Below are 16569 nucleotides of genomic sequence, written 5' to 3' on the forward strand. Positions count from 1 at the left end.
AATCATTGAAACCCATCGACGCGCTGAACGGAAATATGCAGAAATGTGACATGTAAAATAAGGGCAATGCAATACGTTTATCCCTCACTGAAAATGTCACATTAACCATCAACGAACCATGGAAACGTTAATTTTGAATGACGATAATTCTTATTAGATATAAATTTTCAAATACCGAAAACTTTTCAGTTTAATAGAATATAAAGTGTACCGTCCATTTGTGAGGAATTGTAACTTGCAATTCCTCAAAAATGGAAGAATGTAATGAAACAACAACAAAAAAAAATAATCAGAACATATTCACGACGCCACAGCATTGGAAAAAGTTAGTATAGAGTGAGATTACCCTGCTTGAAATATCTACTGTTTACAATAGACAAATTCTAGTGTGTTCAAATGTCTTCTACTGTGTACTATGAAATTTACTGAAATCCTATTGTAGATCTACTGTACAGCTAGTGCACTCTACAGTAGGGCAACTGTACTGACAGTAGACTTTGTAATCAGGTAATAATTATTTTAGCATCTCGTTCAACATGCAACTCTTGCTTCGAGCTATCAATGTTCTGTAACACAACTTTCCCACATTTCCTGCCCTGCCAGCCTTTGCATGGAAGACGAGGAAAAGCCACAATTACCCTATCATTGAAAGATGCAAAGTGTGTTGCCTACCCTTCTGCATTACTTAATATTACTGAATAACTAGGGTGACCAGACGTCCTCTTAAATCAGTAAAGTCCTACTTTTTTTTGGAAAGAGTATAGAATCGACCGTAACAAATGTGCTCCACAGAGAACGTTTCCACACATAACGATCATCCATCATATCACTTGGGGCGCATTAAGTATTCGAACAATGCTCACCTAACATAGGAGCTGAACACTATCACTTTCCCGACTGAGTCATTAGTAAGGGTGTGTGGGATCCAGAAAAGTCGGTACCGGGATCGGTTTAAAAAATCTGCCATCCCGATTCCGACTTCTAGAAATGATTTCCAGACTTTTCTGGATTCCGAGCAGTCCGGAACTTCCAAATGGCAATTTTTAAAAGTGGTTCATTCTTGATGTTTTCAGCATTGTAAGTGTCCTTGACACTTCCCGGAAATTATTAGATTTTTTATTTTTTTTAAAAAAAAAATAATAATAAGTGTAAAGTTCGAGATTTCCACAGCGTTGGAATTTTTTTTTCCCGTCGAGAAAATGTCATGACTTCATCGGGAATTTGTGAATTTTTTCCGTTCTGAACGTCGGGATTTAAAACAATTTCCCATCCCGAACAAACAAAGTTCTGTCCCCCAACTAACTTGTTGCTTTGCAATCTGATGAGGATGAGCGATGATATGATGAGATGAAGGAACACTCACAAAGAACACCCATGCCCAGGTTGGGATTCGAACCCGGGACCTCTGGGATGCTCCACCAGAGGTAAAGTGTAAGGTGGCTGTCAGTTTCCTCTGCAGTTGATGAGTACTAGAAATGTTTGTGGCATTAAAATCATATTTTTTGACCCAATCTAAACTACAATGTAAATTAGGTTCTTGGAAATAAGTTTCAGCGAAGCTTACTTGTTACATTTGCATTCTAATATCCAAGAATTGGCAAAAGAGTAAAATTCTGTGCTTCAAAGTATAGATATCTTAATTATGATTGTCATGTGTTAAATAAGATTAGGAGATTGCTTTCGTTGCTTGAAAGCAAGAGGAAATTTCAAAGTATTGAAAAAATCATCAGAATTTTATGTCAGCAAAGTGTTGGTACTTTATTTATTAATGAAATTATGAGTAACGGCAAATGAGTCGCCATTTTTTGCGGTGCCCTCTTTTTTATGACATTGTCCTCCTTTTTTTGAATGTGTGTCTGGTCACCCTATGAATAACTTTTCCATGGCTGTACATTCCAAGGAATTTGTATTTGATTCTTCTTTGATCCACCCAATGCTTTACTTATTTGAAAACTTTAAAAATTGATTTTCTACTCTCTGTTGAGTGCAGAATATAAATTGTTTTTTACAAACATATCACCCTTTCCAAAAGAATTCAAACCATTGTAAACCAATTCTACTATATTATGGTACTATATAGTTAGTTCACTTAGCTGGTGCTCTTGGAAATCTTTTTTAAGGAGATGAAAATTGCTCGAAATGATTGTGAAAGATGTGAATATAAGACTCATCCTAATTTTTCACAATTGAAATTTGGATAAAATGTGCAGCTTATATTCGGGCCAGTACCATGGACGTCTGCAGGATTTTTTCCAGGGAGGGGAAAGGAAGGTATTTTTTTCCAGAGTGGGGCAAACAAGGCAGATTTTCCCCAAAAATAGTGTTGTTCCCTAAAAAAACATTGCTTAAATTTGAATTTATGGTGTTCGTGCAATAATTAACACATATTATTGTGGCTAAAATGAAATTATATGTGTCAAATACATAATTTTTGGTTGAACTTAATTTTCCAGGGGGGGAAACTGAAGGGATCAAAATGACTGTATGTGACTACGCATCCCAAAATTTTAATTGATCATCAATAATTGCCTACTTCTTTAGAAAAGTGTACTCTCCCTAACCCCTTTACATTAGCCTGCAGTGTGATTTCCTAAAACTAAGCCTATATTTCGTCAAATCATATGCTGTTAAAAATGTGCCGATTTCTAGTTTGAAATAATGATAATGCAACAATAGCATTGTTGTTACCAGTATTCTCTTTTCTTCCCTCGGCTTATATTCGGGTATCATCTTTTTTTCCTTTTCGCTCTTTCAAATTTTAGGGTGCGGCTTATGTTCAGGTCAATACGGTATCCTCTTATCTAAAATCCTAACCTGAGAGTTAAAGAAGGTGTGAAAAAAGCCCCTTTATAAAGTCTAAAAGTGTAAGGTTATAAAGGGACCTCCACACAACAAACAACACATTAAAAAGGTGAGGATACACTAAAAACATTATCAGAGACAGTGGAAGAGACCCACTCTTCTCAAAAAGCTAAAAATACTACTTAAAACTTTGTCCCCAACAGGGATAAAAAACAGATGGGAAGATTAAAAGTACAAGGAAAGTAAAATTGGCACATTCAATAAGAAAATGCCGTACAATTAAAATGACATTACATACACGGCACATTGGAGTGTCCAGCCCTTTTAGCAAGTCACCATGGTTGAGACAACTGTCTAATCCAAGGCCAAGTGCAGAATGACTTCATCTTGACAGGACGGATGGTAAGAGGAGCAATGGAGCATGATAGCATGAAGTTTGTTCCTCATTCCCTCCTACCACTCTTCCTAAGAAGTGTCAAGAAGGGAGCAACAAAATCCATCGATAAGATTTAAATCTGCTTTAGAAGAGTACATGACTGATCTCTTTTGAAGTTTTCAATTTTCAGTACATAAATACATTCACAATTGCCACAAAAGAAAAAGTGGGGTTTTTTACTATGAAATTATACGAATTATAACCTTTCATATTCCATCGTTATAAGCAGAATTTATGTTTTCCCCATTTATGCATACATAAATTCATTAACGCCAGGGGTCCCAGGTTTGAATCCCAGCCTGGGCATGGATGTTTGTGTGTTTAGTCATCAATTACACCATATCATCACTCATCCCCCATCTTCACAAATTATCCATTAGTGACACATAAAGCGAAGTAAAATAAAAAAAAAAGTTAAAGTGCTCTCTTGTGCTTAGCACCACACCATGAAGGCATATAGAAATAAATAAATGCATTAAAAATGTCACAATTTTATCATGATTTTTCTATTTCTATTTAAACTGTAAATCTAGTCCCGTTTAGCACATACGAGCATAAAGTGACTCTGGAATGGATGCTGGGGGGCTCCTTTCTTTCGGGCAAGGGGGGGAGATAAGAGGAGAAAAAGAAAAGGGGGAGCAGGGGGAAAGATGGTGGGAAGAGAGACATCTCTCTCTCTCTTCTTCCTTACTTTCCCTTTGTTGCTTGCCTTCACCCATGGGGGATCCCCCTTCTCTCTCATCGTCCCCATTTGTTTCCTCCCCCTCTTTTCCTTTCATTTTCTCTCTGCTCTCTCTCTCTCCTTTTCAAGTTTTGACAAATTTATGAGTAGAGACCGAGATGATAACAAGTACAAACAAGACCGAGAAAGTATTTGTAACACAGGAGATAAGACAAGGCTCGACTCATCTTATCTCTATGCTATTCTTAGCTGAAATGGAGCATAGATTTCCTAGACCTTAAAACAGGGAAAGGGGTGAACTTATTAGGTTTACTATCTCAGTAAGCTAATATATGTTTGTCACTAGTTCCCCAGAAAAACAGGTTTCCATTAATTTGAACCTCGCATGCAAATATACATGTTCCTGTATGTTTGATGGTTTCCCAGTTGCTTTGTCAAGGGCAAATTTTTCTTCATCAAAGAAATGAATTGAAAGCCCATTCATGTCAAGAAAAAAACAAGTTTAAAAGTATTGCAACTTTCTCTGTTCAGTTAAGGTTAGATTCATGGCACTTAACCTGGTTTTACATTCAGCAGGTGCAGATATCGATACATTTTCGATTGCACACACAAGATCTTTGAGTGAGGTATGTACCAATGTGTTTTGGATTTTCTTTGTGGATGCGAAAATGTTTAACTTGTGAAACAACACATGCTTTCACTTACATCAAAGTTCGCCATTTCACATAAACAAGGGGTTGACATGTCACCATAAAGTACATGTTCACACCAGTGGCATGCGGTGCCATTTTCCGTTGGGGAAGCCGATCCAGAAAAAAATAAGAAAACCAAGAATTCATTGCTTCTACATGGTACGTTATACTGAAAGAAATTAGCACTCTACCTGATACTGTTTCCTTAACATCCCTAAGGGGAAAGATTAATGTCTTGGCGCAGTTGTTCATTTATTTGAACTTCATTTGGTCTGTTGTCAAACGTATGTAATGCAGCAGAAGATCGAGGATGATTGAAACAATTTTCACATGTTGCAATATCCACAAATCCACTTTGGCACCACGTAGTTCTTTCCATAGAAAATAGGAAACAATACCAACACTTACGTTTTTGAAGCTTTCGGTTTCCACACAACCCCTCGAACTTCCCGTAGTTTGAAAGTTGGTTACATTTGAAGCCCTTCTCTGCTGGCACATTTCAGGAATAGCTGGAGTTGAACGTCCAATTTTACATTTTTGATTGCACAACACACACTCACTCACACACACACAGAGAGAGGGACAGATAAAGAGAGAGAGATGTGCAAAGACAAACAAAACAAATAGAAATTCATACGAAAGACAGTAAGTTTTGCCTCGCAAAGCGCTTGAAAAATTTGTGTGACAGCGGCCAGCCAGTGTGTCTATGAACGTGTTAGCTGTCTCAATAGACCGAACGCTCTGAAACGTTTATCTTCACATATAATATGTCATACGTATGTCAGCAATCATATTTTTGTGATTCTCATGTCCTTTGAACGCTGGCAGTATACAGTGCATGTGGACACTTAATCGTGCAGTTCGCAAGACTGAGGACATCAGAAGACTATAACGATGGTGCTCTGGGTTTCTTTTCCAGCCCTCTATTGGAAAACAAAGTCCCCCGTCACATAACATACCCCTTCCCATTGGATCCTCAAGGCTGCGTGGTGAGTTTTCTGATCGTTGCTGGCTTTGTAACCTACAGGCTGGGTGTCGCAGATGTTTTGTCAACATGCCACAAGAGGGTGTGGATGGCATCATATCGGAACCTTGGAGGCTTGCACAAGGTTGATTCTTTTGCGGTAACAGGGACGAAATAATGAAAAACCTGGATCTCCCACGTAGCAGTCAGATGCTCTACCAACTAGATCAACATGGCTCCTTGTCCACCTTGAAAGAAAATTCTTTTGAACGTAGGTTTCCCTCAACTACTGTTGTCATACACAATGAACCAATCGTTTTCAATGTTACAGGAGTTTTTGTATCCTTTCAATTTCTTGCTTTACTCTAAGAACTGAAGGATTTCGATTTAGTGCAGCTATACAATTATAGTACTTTAAGTACTTCTAGAGGCACACAAATGTCAACCTCATGTTCACATAGTACACTCTGGACTGCATTGTTGCAGCTTAACGAGATTCTGCCACCTGGCCTCTCAGTCAGTATAATCCTCTGTGGAGCCTGAGTTTGTCCTGTCCATGTGTGTTCGTGATTCGCCAATTTCATCATATCACAATTCATCCTCACTTTTGCAATTAGCCAAAGTTGGAAGAAAAGTGAGGTAACATAAAATAAATCAATCAAAGTATTGTAGAACATCTCATAAAGTAGAGTTCGTTCCATTATAAATAATAATTTTGTCAACGTCAACTATTTACCAGTCCTTCAAACTTGGGAAACCGTCATGACTCATTTTTCTTAAAAACACTACAGCACTCAACAAGTGGTCGAACAGCATTGAAGGACGAAGTGACCTAAATGTCAAAAACACTGAACAGTTTTAGATACCCATAGAAATAACAAACTGGCAGAATTTTACTCTATATTCCAGGCTGTTTATGGCCATATTGGAATGCTAAAATCACCATACCAATTAATCTGACCTATCCCTACAACAATCAACTGGTGGGAGATGTGCTCCCCCCATTTTGTGTTGCTTCAGGTTCCAAAGTGCTTGTCCTCTGCTTGGGCGACACCCAAGAGCCTAAAAACATTCCCATTTAATAATCATATTGCAGTTGAATCAATGTTTAAATTATTTAAGTTGTCCTCCAATAAGCATTAACCTTTCTGGTCTGAATACAACAAATTGTTGGAACAATTTCCTGACATTTCCATTATCCTGCACTTCAAGTTTATTAGTAGGGAATGGATTCTAAGGTGCAAAATTAATGGTCGGGAAAGGGAAAAAAAGGTTCTGAAAATAAAAAATGTGCTGATAAAATGTCTTTTTCAATGCTCTCAATTTCTGCGCCTTCTGTATATATTGCACGTGGACCGCATAGAGAACTGTGGTTTTGACGAATAGGTTTTGTTGAAGTTCGTGTATTCTCTCGCGGGTTTTGCTACATTGTCTCAGAAACTACTGGGGCAGCAATGATTATATTATACCATTTTATAGCTCTTGTTCTGCTCTACAAAATGAGACTATAGAATTTTATGTAGCTGCTTAAGAAGAATGAAAAGCATTAATTTTTCTGTCCAATATTTTAACAAAAAAATGAAAGAAAATGGTGCTGAAGCATCAAAGAGGGGGTACAAAGGTGATAAATGTGCTAATTTCACCAAAAGATGCAACAAAGTGTGTTCATTTTACTGATTTCATGTCCTAAAATACATATCTCAAATGGTGTGAAAACAGCTATATTTTTGAAAAGGTGCAGCACCATAAAATCCGTTCCCTATTTATTAGTTGCAGCCCCAGAAGAATATACAGGGTGGCTATAATTCAAGTTCCCCTATCCAGAACCAGTTCGAAGCAATGCATTGTGCTGAAACTTGGTATAGAAGCTATGGAGACTATGGGGAAGCAAATACTGAAGAAAAGAATAGTTCAAATTTTCACGTCCAGGTGGAACAGTAGTGCTGAAATAACAACCAGACATCGGACATGCACATCTTTATTTTCAGTTTATGTCAAAACAACAGTCTTCAATATGGTTGCCATTAACGTGAATGACCCTTCGGAATCATGAAGAATCTCCCAGGATGTATTCACTCTGTACCAGATATGAGCACCACATTTCCACCTAGTGGTGACAATTTGAAGTATGTTTTTTACATCAGCATTCACATCTCCGTGTACTTTATAGCATCTATACCAAGTTTCACCACAATTCGATGTTTCAAACAAACTCTGAGTAGGGAAATGTGAACAATTTTTCAATATTTTTCTAGCTAAGACAATGTATCTACAATTCATGGTTGTATGGAAAAAGTTTCATATCTCCACATCCCTCGAGAACCTACAACAAAACTGGTAAGAACTGTCAAAATTAATTGGTGGCAAGAATAATGAGCAACGCAGAAGCATTTCCGAATGGTATTTACAGTTATTTAACTGGCACTGAATGAATTAATTTAAACTTTTTGGCCACATGTGGCCAATTTCCACCCCTCAATGTGTATGGGGAAAATCTTCTTATCTAAAATCTTTAGCTGAGAGTTAAAAAACAGGGATGTTAAAAGTCCTTGAGAAAGGGACAGGTTGGAAAGGGACCTGTACAGGACACACACAACACATTAAAAAGGTAAAGACATACAAAAAAAATAATCTCCGAGAGGGGGTGGAGGTTTCACAAAGCTAAAACTGATCATCCCCCAACATGGATGATAAATCACTGGGAATGTTAAAACACTGTCGGAGAAAATTAAAATCAGCACATTCAAGAAGGATGTGCTGAAAACTTAAAACAACATTCCAGACAGCACAGAGGAGGGTTTAGCCCTTGGCGCAAATGACGATGTGCAAGATGGTTGGGAACAATTCGAAGCAGAGTTAAAATAACCTCTTCTCAACAGGATGGATAGTACGAGGAATGCCATGGCACTGAACAATGGGTAAATTAATTTTAAAAAATGCATAAAGTGCTGTGTATATTTTTAATAACATCTTGACTGACAACATTCATCATAAACTAGAGACAAAAATATACAACATATTTTCTCTTACAGAGGCTTAATCTATTTTCACATAGATTACAACAAATATTGCGCAGTTCATGAACATGGTTTATCCATCACATCAAAACCAAAGATGATATCTCCAGTATCAGGTACAAATTCAGCCGAAAAATCCATACTGCATGAAACACTATTAGCTCTTACTTTTCTGGAATCATTGAAGAAATATACACCCTGGCGTGTGTGCATGTCCCACATGATTTTTTTGTTTATTTGCGGTGTGGCGACTGGTCCTGTCGTAACAACATATTTCGAGTCTGGGTCCAAATGCCAGTCCACCCAGAGGGCCACACCATTGCAGGTGCCAGATCTGAAATTAAACACGTGAGGAGTAAATGAGTGCACCATGGAGGAGGATTAGTCAAGCACCTTTAGAAATAATTAACACTTTGTTGACAGATCCTGACTAGACTTGGTGGAGATCACTGTTGCCAGATTGCATGTAACCTCACATTTTTGACAAACTGTTATTTTAGGCCATCTGCAACTCTTGAAGTGATCGGTTCATTCCAGTATTGTACCCAAGTTTCCCACTCATTTTGCTGATTTTTAATCCCTGACTTTCATGTATTTTGAAATTCAGAGAGAGGGAGAGAGAAATGTTTTCCTTTCTCCATTTCACTCTCCCTCCCCCCATGAACAGAGGGAGGGAAAGAGAAAGAGAGAGAAGGAATGTTTCTTATAACTCTTTAAACACTATTTTTTAAGTGGAAATATGAAATCACTGGTTCTATATGCAAGAGATATCATTTCATAAAGTTTTTTCTTTTAAAATACAAAGCACATGTAATAAAACATTAAAATGCTGACCAAGGCAAACTTTTATAGTACAAAGGCTGTCGCAGAGAAGGTGAGACAGATTTTATCCTGGCTTGGCAACACTGCCTATGGTTTCATCACTAGTCACGTCGTGTAGGATGACTCATTCTGTTTCCGTAGCAAGTTGTCACATGTTGCGAAACCACGTTAGTGAGCAGTTGTGTTGATTTACGTGGAACGTGTTTCGTTTACCCCTCCAGGTTTTTGTGCATAACACTGCTTGTCCTGATGAGTATTCAAGATGAACAGCGACATGCCATAAAATTTTGTTGGTGTTTAGGGAAAAGTGCTGTGGAAACATATGCAATGTTTCAACAGGCATATGCCGATCAAGACAGACTGAATAGAGCCACAGTATTACCAAGGAGTCATTGAGACTCTGTGCCAGCACATGGCAAAAAAAGAGGCTGCATTTGAAGAACTCCTTCATATTGCACCACGATAACGCACGCCCGCATACCACGTGGGCTTTTCAGGATTATGCGACTAAGAGAAAAATTGAAATTTTCCCGCATTCAGTATACAGCCTGGACCTTGCACCCTGCGACTTTTGCCTATTTCCACTTTTAAAGGCCGCTTTACGTGGTCGTCACTTCATGACAAACAAAGAAGTGATCACCGCAGCGCAAGTTTTCTTCAGTTCGCTACCTGACGACGAATTTTCAAAGACATTCACAAAGTGGCAGGAGCGTATGGACGCTTGCTTAGCTGTCAATGGTGCCTATTTTGAAAAAGATGTACGTCTACTCAATATGGCTGATTCTGAATAAAAGTTTTGTGGTTTGTAAATTTTTTTGTTTCATTTTAATGATTCTTGGAGGGGTCCATGTACATGCTTGTCTTTTAACTGCTACGCAGTCACAACTTTTTGACCTATTGCGCTCATTTTGGTCTCAATCGGCAGCTAATGAACCAAATTTTCACCCTAGTACATTTGCTAGCCAATGGAGGTTGCTGTTTTCCTACACAGGAATTAGTCTCACCTTCTCTGCGACAGCCTTTGTATAAAAAATATACAGTAGAGCGTCGATTATCCGAAGTAATTGGGGGACATGGGTGTTCGGAAAACTGGTTTGTTCGGATAATCGAACTGTACATGTTTATTTGCCAAAAAGAAGTACTGTACAGTAAATTTATTCATAAAAACAGGCATCTCTTTAAGTATGTATTACAAAGTAACGTACAAAGGCAACTTTAGTAGGAATATATAGTATGTGGTACAGTTTATTAAACAAAAATATGTACATATTACATACGCATTTTGCATGAACAATACACACAGTACACAAAATTAACGTTTAAAAAAATCCTTTATTTTGGTCTGTCTAAGCAAGCCTACACGCTTACGAGCAGCTAAGTCACGTACTTTTTTCATTACAGATATCTGAAAGTGAGCAAGTACACAGTTCGGTTAAGCGGTCGTTCGGTTGACCGACGTTCGGATAATCGACGCTCTACTGTACATAAAAACCTAACATTTCCACCCTCTAACAGAGTCTTCTTCAGACGAATATTCATAATAAATTGATGAAAGATACAACCATCATCTTATATATACACTCCCAGTACAGGGTCCATACAGAAAAGAATACGACGGCACCAGTTCTAATGTTAGGACATTTCCTGTCAGTATGAGAGTGTGTACATAGGGGAAACAAGAGACTGAAAGACAGGTTGAAGCAACATAATGATGACGTAAGATTAAAGAGGGAGAAAATGCTATATTCAAGCACACAAAAGAAACGGACACAATATAGAATGGGAGAAGGCTAGGTGGATAGGGAGGGAGAAGAGAGGATTAGTGAGGAAGTGGAAAGGGGCCAAGGAAATAAACCATATATCTAGCACTATAAAAGAGCTAGAATGAGTGGAAAGGATGAAAGGATGAGGGAAAGGAAGGAGGAAAGAAGAAGGAAGAAAAACGAAAAAAGAAAAGAGGAGGGAAGGAGTCCAGGAGATAAGGAACGTGTCTATGTCCAGAAGTGGATGAATTGATAAGGCACAGACTCTCACCAGGTACCTGTCAATCACCTGTCAGGTAGTGTCAATTACCTGTCAGGAATTCCAGACAAGAAATGTCCTTAGATAAGAACTGGTGCCTTCCTGTTCTTTTGTGTATGGACTCTGTACTGGGAGTGTATATATAAGATGATGGTTCTATCTCTCATCAATTTATTGTAAATCTTCGTCTGAAGAAAACCCTGTTAGAGGGTGGAAACATTATGTTTTTATATATATTTTTTATACCATAAAAGTTTGCTTTGGTCAACATTTTAATGATATGATTTATTTGCAGCCAAGGACTACAATTTTGTACAAGTAGGTACATCTGTAGTATAGCACATGTCAAATAGAAATACATGATAATAAAGTTCGGTAATTTTAACATTATACACACATATACCGGATGTCCCAGAAGTCTTTCCCTGATTACAAACTTTATTCATATCCCCTATATGCAAGGTAGAGATGTGAAAGTGGTGCTAAAATATTGGAAAACTAACCAAGTTTTTTTTGTTGCAGGTTTGAGTAACGTGGCTGTAGTGTAGCAGTGTCAGAGCCCAGAAAACCGGAAATGTTCACAAATCAGGAAAAAGCTCAGCATGTCCTCTGGTATCAAGAGACCCGGTCACCAATAACAGTGCAGAGGAACTTGAAATGTACAGAATTCTTTCGTCTAGAATATCTGCCACCAATAAGTTGGTATTTAAAAAATGGAATTTTTCTTCATCCCCAAATCCTGTTAAGTCCAAGAAACATTGTATGGAAAGATGCCACCTGATGTCAAGAGCATGAATTCCGGATTCCTTTGCACTGACACTGCTACACTACAGCCACACTACTGAAACCTGCAACAAATAAACTTGGTTAGTTTTTCAACATTTTGGCACCACTTTCACATCTCTACATTGCATATAGCGGATATGAATAAAGTTTGTAATCAGGGAAAGACTTCTGGGACACCCAGTATTATTGGTGTATCATAACCCTTGCATATAAAGATATGACAATTTCAGTTTGATGTGCAACAGCAAGCTCTGCATGTATGGTAACTAACCATACCTTTTAACATTTATTCTGATTATTAGAGGCATGCAAATTTCGTTTTTGATGAAAACAAGAAATATGAAATAACATGCTGTAATGTTCATTTTTCATGTTTCTGAAAGGTCTGAGGTGCATTTTCTACCCTGTTTTGTCACGAAATAATGCGAAATGAACTGCAAAACACGAAATTTACCATTTATATACTGACGCGACACTTTCTGAAGTCTGAAGTATCCTGTGAGTTATGCAATTCATGGAAAGTTGATTAATTCATCTGTAAATATTTGAGAAGTAAAAATGGACTCCTTTACACAGGAATAAACTTAATACTCTGGTAACTACATAAATGTGCTATTAGAAGTGATAAGTTTATTTTGTGTATTAAGTGCAGTTTTTAAATCAAATTTACTATTATATTCACAATTTTAAAACCAAAATGTCATTTTATATAGCACTTTTAATGTGATTATTCACCGCTATAACACCGAAATTTTATTTTATTAACCGCTTTTAAACCCGAAATCGACTCTGTTTTTGTACCAAAATTTTGCTTTTTTATTTACCAAAAATATGTGCCTCTACTGATTACACTTACACAAGACCTTTAGTTCTTCACACTCTGCTCAATAGATATGTCTGTATGCATTCAAAAGATGAGTGTTGCCTCTGTATATTCTTGTATGCTGTAAAATGAATGTTTAATTAGCATGGTTTTGATTTTATTTTTAAACCTTTCCACTTTTGGTTCGTATCTTAACTCTCTGGGCAACTTGTTATACAGGTCAACTGATGAGTTTTAGGTCCCTTCTTGTAGAGAATAAGATAACATGGCAAGTCTTCATTCGAATTTTATCTTTATTTCTCGTGTTCAGGCTATGGATATCTTCATTGGTTTCAAAAGTACTAATATTTTGTTTGATGTATACGAGACATTCACAGATATACAAACAGGGTATTGTAAGCAAGCGGAACTTACGGAAGAGATTTCTGCACAAATATTTCCCATTGACCCCTGCCACAATTCGAAGTGCTCTTTTTTGTAATTTAAACAGTATGGAGCTAAGTGCCCTTTTTTGTAATTTAAACAGTATGGAGCTATGTGCCTTGTTTCCCCAGCTCATGATTCCATACCTTATTACTGATTCAAAGTTTGCTACAGCTACATAGAGACTTCTGACAGACCAGACTTTACTTAATTTTTGTTGAAGCATGTCGATGTGGTTTGAGAATTTCAAGTGTTCATCTAAAACAATACCCAAAAATTTATTTTGGGACTTAACATTAATATTTATTAACGTGGAAACAAGGCTTAACAGTATTACCAAAGCACATGTAGTTGGCCCTACCCTCAGAAAAATAAAAAGCACTTGCTTTGCCAAAATATAGTTAAATTAATACATTTACGAACGAGGAGATTCAAATCTCGTAAGCGTTCGAGCTTACGGCCGCCTCAATTCCTGCACTGCATCCCCAGCTGTTCTCTTACTTGCTCTGGACCAGCATAGTCTAGCCTATGCGCAGACACTCATGTGTTGCAACTGACGTTGGAAACATTGAAGACATTTTCTGTACAAAAGAATTGCCTAAATATCAAAGGGAATTTGCATCACCACGGGATTTTTTACTTTAATATTTGTAGAAAATCACAAGGAAAAATCTATCAGTGTAAGAATTTCACTTGGAGATATAATTAAATTTCTTGCATTGAATTCTAAAAATTGTAGATCTACAGTTCATTTAGCAGATAATCATATTTCAGTTGTTAGTAACACCGATTGTTTAAGTACCGTCTGCCATGCTGGGGTTGCAAATTATAAACAAAGCAAGGCGAGAATACCGTGATCGACTCGGTGTCTCTAATTGTTCAGTGTTTTTCTTTTTAGTGAAGTGAAAGTGTCCGATGGTGTGTGAAAGGAAGGGTAGTTAGTAAAGATGAGTCAGATTAAAGCATTATTACATACACCGTTTTGCAAGGTACTATACGATATTAAATTTAAAGTTAAACAACTTGGCTGTCCCATGCCAGATTTAAACATCAATTCTATTTAAAAATATAAAAAAAAATGGTGAAGGTGAAGGCATCGAAATTTTAATAGTCGCATTTATTTCCTAGAAACTCTGGCTGACCTCCGCACAGCATGCTACGACGCCAGGGATTGCGGGTTCGAATCTCGGCCTGGGCATCGGTGTTCTTTGTGAGTGTTCACTCATCCTTATCTTCGCGATTAGCCAAAAGTAGTACAAATGCGAAGTAAAATAAACAAATCTTAGGAACTCTGAATTTTTGTCTGCAATATTAGTAAACAAAGTTCCATTAAAATTACCTCTTTCATTAGATTTCTATGACATATGCTAGCAATTTTTTTTCGATTTTTTGATCACGTTGGCACTACCCATCATACTAGCTGCCAGCCACAACTGCTTACAAATACATGGAAATTCACATACACTGAATTTACAATAATGATATTTTACATTCCCTGACTTTTCCAGGACAGTGGGAACCTGAGAACATCAAGATACCTATGATTGTTGAGAACTGATAAATAACAGTCTGTTGCAGTGACAAAGCATGCAATATTCTTAATACAGTACATTGATAACCATGAAAAGGAGTGGTAATTATCATACTGCCAAACCACTAATTTTCCTAAGGAAAAGATAGAATCAGTGGCGTGTGGTGCTAAATCAAGCAGGGGAACAGGTGCCCTGCACTTGCCCCCTCCCCTCCCATACTTGTCGTAATATAATTCAGTAGACCAAGTAAAATTCAACCCTTGTTGAAATGAACCAAATAAACAAATAATACATATGTTACAAATTGTCAGAAGTGACATACATGAAGCATGTTAAAATTATGACAATACCAATGTTAAAGCAAATATGATATAATGTAAAGAAAACATTAAAAACAAAATTGTTCATGCACAACAAATGAAAGCAATTTATGAGTGATCAGAGAAAAAAAAATGTTTTGTCGAAACCTGATTCATCTCTCTATTTGTAGATTAAGTTGACTCTTTTTTTTTTCTAGTAAGAGTTAAGCATTCTGGTAATTCAAACGTCGTCAATGCAATAATGGCAATCAGATGGCCGAGATTTTTCATGACGTTCGCTAGATTTGTAGAAATTGTGACAAAACGCGAACTGTTCCAAGCTCCTTTCTCGGAAACAAACAAGAACAACAATAATTTGCCACTGGAAGAGTATCCAGATAATCATTTTACAGAGTTGTAGTAACTTGTTTGAAAATACTTTGTGTACAATCCAGTTTTTATTTCGGTTAGGATAGGTGTTGGTTTGCTGTATTTTCTGTAAAGTTCAATTATGTGTTCAGCCGGTCGATCATACAACATTCGCAACCTTACGCTCGCAACATTCGCTTTCTTGTCCTGCGCCTGCCGCTGGGTCCGTCTTAGGGCTGTTGGAACAGGTTGACGCGAGCTGTTCCCTTGGAAGCTATTTCTCAGCGTTTAGCCAAGGCATTTAGCAGACGCTTAGACTGCAGAAGATTTTTCCAGTTCGTTATGACTGGCAGATGCAATTTAGAAATGAGATTAGAAAACTATATACTACTACTCAAAATTATCACTACGACGCAATTAAAATTTTGCACATAGCAAAAACTCGAAGGAAAACGAATTCGCTATATCTCTCGTAGGGAACAGCTAGAGAGTTCAGCTTCCGTGGCACCATGGGGATCGTTTGCCTTCGCGCATGGTGGGAAATACTTGGCGTCAGACCAGAGGGTGGGACGGACGACGAGGGTAAGTGAAGTAAACAAACGCCCAGTCACGGTGAAAGTTTTTCTTCGGCGTGTTGATTTCGGAAGAAAGAAGTGTTCTTATTATGTCATTATAGGTAATTTAAATGGCTAAAAAGGGCGATAAGTACAAGGGAACAGCCTGCCCTCTGTTCCATGGAGGGACTGCCACTGGATAGAATAATTGGTAAATGATATGTAGAGCCACATATTTCTGGTGAATGAAAGATTTTCCACCAATTGTAAGAAGTCCCAGGTTTTGAAACAGGCACACAGTGGTTCTAAGCCTACTTTAAACTGTAACTGTCCTGATTAGTCTATC

The 16569-nt window shown here is 37.5% G+C and overlaps 1 protein-coding gene across 3 annotated transcripts in view; it reads right to left on the reverse strand.

The window, feature by feature from the left end:
* Positions 1–8528: 8528 nt before the first annotated feature.
* LOC146004695 (protein arginine N-methyltransferase 7-like) overlaps positions 8529–16569 on the reverse strand; it is a 47372-nt gene continuing 39331 nt past the window's right edge. For all 3 annotated transcript variants that reach the window (XM_083143644.1, XM_083143642.1, XM_083143643.1), the window contains exon 10: positions 8529–8927. In XM_083143644.1, the coding sequence (XP_082999770.1) occupies positions 8654–8927 (274 nt within the window). In that variant the 3' untranslated portion in view covers positions 8529–8653. The remainder of the gene's footprint in view (positions 8928–16569) is intronic.

The sequence above is a fragment of the Lepisma saccharinum genome, chromosome 22 (assembly GCF_977018435.1).
Source record: "Lepisma saccharinum chromosome 22, izLepSacc3.1, whole genome shotgun sequence".
NCBI classification, from domain to species: Eukaryota; Metazoa; Arthropoda; class Insecta; order Zygentoma; family Lepismatidae; genus Lepisma; species Lepisma saccharinum.